General features: G+C 64.3%; 1 protein-coding gene across 1 annotated transcript; it reads right to left on the minus strand.

The window, feature by feature from the left end:
- Positions 1-1,433: 1,433 nt before the first annotated feature.
- On the minus strand, positions 1,434-2,762 carry Znrf4 (zinc and ring finger 4). The gene has a single exon (XM_028859715.2). It carries the CDS (start codon positions 2,499-2,501, stop codon positions 1,515-1,517), a length of 987 nt encoding a protein of 328 aa, XP_028715548.1. The 5' UTR covers positions 2,502-2,762; the 3' UTR covers positions 1,434-1,514.
- Positions 2,763-7,410: the final 4,648 nt, after the last annotated feature.

Here is a 7,410-nt window from a genome sequence, read left to right on the forward strand (position 1 = left end):
ATGGCGCCGCCCGGCCGGGCAGGAAGGGGCCCCCGCCGGAGTCGGGGCGGGGAGCTGGCACGGGCGCCCCAGCAGCTGGGACTCTTGGCAGCCGGTGGCAGCCGGAGGCGGCTGGACACGCGCCCGCCCGGGCTTGGGTGGGGGACCCCACTCACGGGGGGAGGGAACCCCGTGCGCACTGACCGGGCGCCTGCTGCAGAGGCGGCCACGCTCACCCCGGGCCTCCAGGCCGCGGCCTTGTCCCACCGCGGGCCTTCGCCTCTCCTGACAGCAGAGCAGGCCGCCTAGTCAGCAGACGCTGGCCGCTCCCCCAGGCCTGTGCACGCGCCGAGAACCGTCCTTAGACCTGGTGAGGCAGGGCCACTGCTGCGCCCATTCTACAGATGGGGGAGTAGACTGCCTGGCCTCGGCCTGGGGATGCAGCCGTTCCCAGGGTCCCTCCCCACCAACACCCCCGTACCCCCAGGCAGGACTGGGAGTGGCTATGCTGGATGTGGGGGCGGGGCTAAGCCGGGGCGGGGCAAAACGAGTGCTAGTTATGCTTGCCAGGGGGCGGCTGTGATGGGGACGGGGCGAGGCTACGCTGCAGATGGGCGTGGCTACGCTTGGAAGGGTGCGGCTTGCTGGGGCGGGGCGGGGAATGGGGGCGGGGCATGAGGGCGGGGCTGCTCTGGGGCGGGGCCATGATTAATGAATGGACGGGATGGGACAGGGCGTGGCTGGGGCGGGCGGGATAGGGCGTGGCTGGGGCGGGGCGGGGGCGTGGTTATGGGCGGGCCATGATTAATGAATGGACGGGACGGGACAGGGCGGGGCATGGAGGCGTGGCTGGTACGTGGCGGGGCATGGGGGCGTGAGGACCTCGTGGCTGGGCGGGGCGGGCTGGGACGGGCGGGCTGGGACGGGGCGGGGCTGCTCTGGGGAGGGGCCATGATTAATGAATGGACGGGACGGGACAGGGCGTGGCTGGGGCGGGGCGGGGCATGGGGGCGGGGCTGCTCTGGGGCGGGCCATGATTAATGAATGGACGGGACGGGATAGGGCGTGGCTGGGGCGGGACGGGACAGGGCGTGGCTGGGGCGGAGCATGGAGGCGTGGCTGGGGCGGGGCGGGACAGGGCGTGGCTGGGGCGGGGGATGAGGGGCGGGCATGGGCGGGGATGAGGGGCGGGGCATGGGGCGGGACTGGGGCGGAGCATGGGGCGGGCTGCTCTGGGAGGGCCATGATTAATGAATGGACGGGACGGGACAGGGCGTGGCTGGGGCGGGGCGGGGAATGAGGGGCGTGGCTGGGGCGGGGCGGGGAATGAGGGGCGTGGCTGGGGCGGGGAATGAGGGCGGGGCGGGCACTGGGGCGGGCATGGGGGCGGGGCTGCTCTGAGGCGCGTCCCGGGCGCCTGGATCCCGCGGCGCAGTCCGGGACAGCGGGAACCCTCCAGATTCAAACACACTTTATTGGGCACTCCCCACCCGCACCCCTCTCCTAGTGTCCGCCCCTCCCCGCATCAGCTGGGGTCAGGAGGGCTCGTAGGTCTCTTCTGACGGCTCCACGTTCTCGGCCATCCCCAGGGACGTGGTGCTGCTGCAGCGACGGCAGGGGACTGTCCGGGCTAGCAGCTCGAGCCTGCGGGAGCGCAGCCGGGCCTGGATGGCCCAGATGGGTGGGCAGTGCTCGGGCAGGGGTGGGTCGTCGCCGCCCACGCTGCTGTCCGTGGAGCCGTCGTGCGTGCTGGCCACCGACTGCTTGCACAGGGGGCACGAGCGCCGCGCGGCGCGCGAGAACCAGGGGTCGATGCAGCGGCAGTGGTACGCGTGCGCGCACGGCAGGATCTTGAGGCGCTCCCCCTCCTCGTAGTCGTCCAGGCAGATGGCGCACAGGTCGCTGAGGCGCGTGAACGTACGCACCTGCGCCTTCTGGCACGTCTGCGTCTTCACCGTGGTGCCCCGGCTCCCCCAGCCCCGGATCCACGGCCACAGCTGCCTCAGCACGAACAGCGTGGACGCGGCCAGGGCCAGGGCTCGAGCGAGCGCCCAGGACGCGGCCACGGCGGGGTGACACTCGGGGTCCGGGCAGGGTCCCCCGTGGGGCAGCAGGACGCGCGCTGGCCGGTCGCAGCGCACGGTCACCTCCAGGTCGTCGTGCACGCGCAGCTGCTGCCCCGGGTCCTCGGGGCGCGCGGAGGCCGCTGCGGTTCCAGCCCTCAGCGCGCGCCGCCCCGCGCGTTCCCACTTGCAGCCCAGGGGCCGCACCAGCACGAGTGGGTCCTGTGAGTTGTTGTCGGGCCCGGGGCTCTCGATGGCGAGGCAGGCGTCGGCCGGCCTGGCCACCAGCAGGTAGCTGCGTGCGCCCTGGGGGTCCAAGGGGACCCCGAGGAGCGCCGGGAGCTCCGAGAAGTCCACGGAGCTCAGGTTAACCTGCGCGTCCGCGGACGACGGGGACAGGACCAGCCAGAGGGCCGCCAGGGCCACCGGGGCTCCTCGGGCCCACGCCGACCGCGCCATGGCCGCCCCTACCTCCAGCTGTCGCGCGCCGCCGAGTCCCGCGTGGGACGGCACGGGAGCCCCTCGGGCATCTCCGGAGCCACCCGGGGAGCCGGTGGCGGGGTGGGAGCGGCGCCTGCTGTGGCCAGACTCGGGGCCTCAAGCGGAAGTGGCTCCCGGGGACGGCGCGGCCCAGCTGGTGTCCAGGAGACCAGCTCTGAGGATGACACCTCGGGGTTCTAGAAGCCTCCGGCCTCTGTGACGTCGGTGCCGCGCACGCCCAGGAACACCCGCGCCGTGCGGACTTCACCCCGACCGAGGTCATTACCAAGAGAGCCCCGCAGATGTGCCCAGGTGACATCAGTTCCTGGAAGGAGAAACTGGCATCCGGGCACAAGGGCAGAGTTCAGGGCCTCGAGGCACCGGAAGGAGCTCCACAAGGAATTCTCGGGGTTCCCTGCTGTTCCGTCCGCAGCACAGCCGCTCAGCCACCCTAGGGAGGGGGAATCCTGCCGACGCCCCCACCACCACCAGGCCCCAAGTAAGTCCTTGGCTCATGTGAGGGACTCAGGGCTCAGATTGACTGAGCCCTGCTCAGCGTCTCCACCTCAGAGGACAAACAGAACAACCCAGGAAGATAGGAGCTTGTATTTTGGTGAGGGGACACACCCTCCCACTCACACAGATACTAAGAAGGAGCCCCACTCCGGGCACCTTAGAGGCGGATCCGGACCCGCTCTCCGGCTCTGGCACCAGTGGGCCACGGTCTCCATGGCCAGCGTCACTTTGCGGCTGTGGAGAAGGGATGTGCGGCAGCCGAGGACTCTTACTCTAGCGGGGAGATCTTCAAGAACACTGAAACTCCAGGTGCCGCCCTCGGCCTCCCTCAAACCCGAGGCCTGGCTCCCCACCTACTGCGGCACCCTGGGGAAGGGCCTGGCCCGTGGCCCTTGCTCTCTCCCTCCTTGTCCTGCATGAGTCTAGCCGAGTGGGGTGCAGGGAGGGGCCGTCCTCCCTTGAGGGGGGAGAGCACGTGGCCAGCGCTGGCCAATCAGAGCTCTGGCCTGTGACCCCAGGCCGGTGTGGCTCGGGTCCGTGTGGTGCGGTCGGCGCTGCCGCCACCGTGGGCTGTGATGGAGGCAGGGGCGGGGCGCAGCCTCTGCCCGGTGTGAAGGAGGTGGGGATCCCTCCCCGCCCGGCGTCGCAGGCGGCCTTCCCAGGGGTCCCGCAGGACGAGGAAGAGGGGAGGCCGCGGGCCTGTGGGGCGGGAGACCGGGTCTCACTACGTAGCCCAGGCTGGCCCAGAACTCACAGCGATCCCCCTGCCTCCGCCTCCCGAGTCGCTGGGATTAAAGGCGTGCGCACCAGGCTGGATTGTCTCTGGTTCATGGCGTCACAGGGTCCGTCCCAGAGGTGGACGGATCCGAGAGAGAGAAAGGACGGGGTGTGGGGGGCACACCTGTCACCTCCAGCACTCAGGAAGCTGAGGCAGGGGCATTGCCTGGAGTTCAAAGCCAGCGTGTGCAGTCAGGCCTTCCCTGTTGCAGAGAGACAAAGACAGAGAGTGTGACAGAGGGGAAGAGGAATCTGGGGTCCCACGAGCCCCTTCTCAAGGGCACCCCCCCCCAGAGCCCTCCCTTCAGGCCCCGCCCCCCGCAGATGACTGACACACTGCGCAGCAGCCCCAAGGCCCGCGCCGTGACACCTGTCAATCATCGTGTTGCTGCCTGTCTGGACTCTGTAACCCAGGAATTCAGAGCAACCCTGTTGCCTCACACTCGAGCTTACAAGAGGTTGACCTTGGAGCCCTGGCCCTCCCCGGACACCACTCATCCCCAGGCAGGGCCTTGATCGAGGCTGGGCCGCCCTGCGAGGCCCGGGGACCTCAGTGCTGGGTGCGAGTTCTGGGGATTCGAACCCAGGTCCCTAACCTTGTGCGGGAATCACACGGTGGCTGTCAGGACATGTGTGTGCACACTGATGCTAGGCAGAGCCCAGCGCCTGACAAATTGCTCCTGGGGACACTGAGTCACTCGTCTGAGCCCCCGGGCTCCTGACCAGGCGGCTTCCATCTCACACGCACACTTCTTATTGGACTCCAGCTGTTTGCGGTCCCAGCCGCCCAGGGGACCAGTCACCTTAACAGTTACTGGGAGGCAGCAGGGTGGGTCTCTCTGACAGGAAGAACACGGAGGTAATGGGAAACTGAGGCCGTATCAAGGAGGGACTGAGTCTCTCCAGGTGAGGACAAACTGTTCTTAGAGCCCCAGAGACTCTCAGGAAATGTGAGCTCGGTGTGTGCAAAGGTCCTGGGGTCCAGCCCAGCACCACCAAGAAAGGGGCACAGAACCACGTGCATGCCAGCACTGGGAGAGCTGAGGCAGAAGGATTGCCGTGAGTTCCAGACCAGTCTGGGCTGCAGATGGAGACCCTGTCTTTAAAAAAACAAAACAAAACAGGTGACTCGTGGTGAAGCCGGGACACAGCTGCTTGGCCATCTGGCCGCCCTGCTGCGATCCGGGAGGGGGGCGGCAAGCAAGCGCTATTTCCTGTAAGTTTAAAATTATTTCACAACAGAACACTTTTAAATGCAGGAATCTTCAGAGGGGGAGAAAAAAAAAACAGGGGAAAAGCAGCTGGAGCTCGGAGTGGAGAGGCTGTCAATCAGAGAAGATCGGGGAGTCCACCAGTGACACAGGGTGACAATCACAGACGTGAAATCACCTCTGCCGGTTCCATTGGTCAGAAGCAAATTCACTCCTGCTCACACTCACGGGGAGCGGGCACTGAGGGCCACGGCGCCACTTTGGGGTCTACAGGAGGAAGATGTGTCTTCCAATGGACCTCGGCCCTGACGGGTGTCTGGGAGGAAAGACGGACCGAGGGAGCGAAACTGAGGGGCGGAGGGAGACTGGAGGGGGCAAGAGAGGGGCAAGACATTGACTCTATACTCTGAGGGTGGTCCCCCCACCCCAGTCACGCTTCCCACAAGGAAGACCAACCAAGGAGTCTCCCGTGTGGAGCACAGACGTTCTCAGGCCACGGACAACCGCAGAGGCAGGAGAACTCCGCAGAGAGGAGTCCCCAAGATGCTGCCCCCAAGCACAAGACCCGTGTGGGGTGGGTGACAAGTTCCGTCTGCAGAGCCAAGGCCCACTGACCTCCCGGTATTAATAGAGAAGTAATAAACTGCGATGTGGCTGGAGGGACCACAGGCCAAGGAAACCAGGCATGGCACCACTCAACCCAGCTCTGGAGAGGCTGAGGCAGGGGGATCAGGCGTTCAAGGCCAGCCTGGCCCCACTTCCCGTGTGTTTGTGCTTCAATGCTTTCCATCTACTCGCACCCACCACATAAGCAGCTTTGCCAAAGTAGTGCTGGTTAGGGGTCAAATTGGTTTTGTTTTGTTTTGTTTTTTGTTTTTCAAGACAGGGCATTTCTGTGCAGTTTTGGTTCCTGTCCTGGATCTCGCTCTGTAGCCCAGGCTGGCCTCAAACTCACAGAGATCCGCCTGGCTCTGCCTCCCAGTGCTGGGATTAAAGGCGCGCGCCAGCACTGCCCGGCTAGGAAGTCAAATTTCAACAGAGGGTCATGCGTGGTTCCTCCATCACATTATGTCCAAGCTGCACTTTGCAGCCCAAAACTACGTGGAGGACACCAAGCAACCTAGGGGCTCCCCCACCTATGGGGGCTGGGAATGAGATGAAATTTGGGCAGAGCCACGCCCCCAGCCCCTCACTGGGGATTCTAGGCGGGGCTTCACCCTGACCACGCCCCCAGCCCCTCACTGGGGATTCTAGGCGGGGCTCCACCCTGACCACGCCCCCAGCCCCTCACTGGGGATTCTAGGCGGGGCTCCACCCTGACCACGCCCCCAGCCCCGGGGAGGCTGCTAGAGGATTGGGGTCAGATGATCTCAGAACAAAGCTGGAAGAAGCGCTCTGCCCCTGCCCCCAACCCTCTGGGAAAGGCGCCAATTAAGAGCAAATCAATTAAGCAAACTGTGCTCTGGCTTTGCCCTTAGCACTCTGCCCTCAGCCTCCCAGACTGAAAGCAAATGCATTTGTGGTCAGAGCTGAGGAAGGATCAGGACTCTCCAGACAAAACTCGCACTGGCCCCTGGAACGTGGAGCCAGTTACGTGAGCCGAGAGTGGAGGGGGAACCTGTGAGGAAACACTGGAGGAGCCAGTCTGTTCCTGAGGACCAGCTACAGCGTGACAGGAGTGTGAGCAGCGACATGGGAAAAGAAGGCTATAATTTGCCCATTTTACACGTCAATCAGGCTCCTGAAGTCGCTGTAGTTTTTGTGTCATGCTGTCTGGGCGATGTGATATTTGAAAAAGGAAAGATGAAAATTCAAGCTCCCGCCGAGCGGTGGACGCCTTTAATCCCAGCACTCAGGAGGCAGAGGCAGGCAGATCTCTGAGTTCAAGGCCAGCCTGGTCTACAGAGCGAGTACCAGGACAGCCAGGACTGTTATAGAGAAACCTTGTCTCAGAAAATCAAAAAAGAAAAGAAAGAAAATTCAAGCTCCCATGTGCGGCTCAAAATCGACAGTCATCTCTCCCCAGGGCCTCTGCAGGAGCCTGGAACACAGCAGCCTCCCGAGAAGTGAGCAACTGGATCCAGCCATTCCTGAAATCACTATGCCAGGGGATTTCCCAGTTGTAACCTGGGTATCAACCTGCATAGCTCCTTCGAGGCAATTTTAAGACAGATACATCGGAACCATGACATGCCCAAGGACTGTGACAGACTCATGCAACAGTACCCACGTTCCAGTGAACCCCAGCTGGCCTGAGGCCAGGAGAACAAGTGCAGACCCACGACTGCATGCCAAAGAGACGGAGCAGGTGTTTGTTACCCAGCAGGAGCTGACTGTTACATCCACACACCCTAAGACGCACTTTCCTGGCTTTTGAGATCAGT

This window comes from Peromyscus leucopus, chromosome 22 (genome assembly GCF_004664715.2).
Source record: "Peromyscus leucopus breed LL Stock chromosome 22, UCI_PerLeu_2.1, whole genome shotgun sequence".
In the NCBI taxonomy this organism is placed as follows: domain Eukaryota; kingdom Metazoa; phylum Chordata; class Mammalia; order Rodentia; family Cricetidae; genus Peromyscus; species Peromyscus leucopus.

What these genes read in the sequence shown, in the direction of transcription:
- Znrf4 (XM_028859715.2), bottom strand. Translation starts at nt 2,501, where the DNA reads ATGGCGCGGTCGGCGTGGGCCCGAGGAGCCCCGGTGGCCCTGGCGGCC.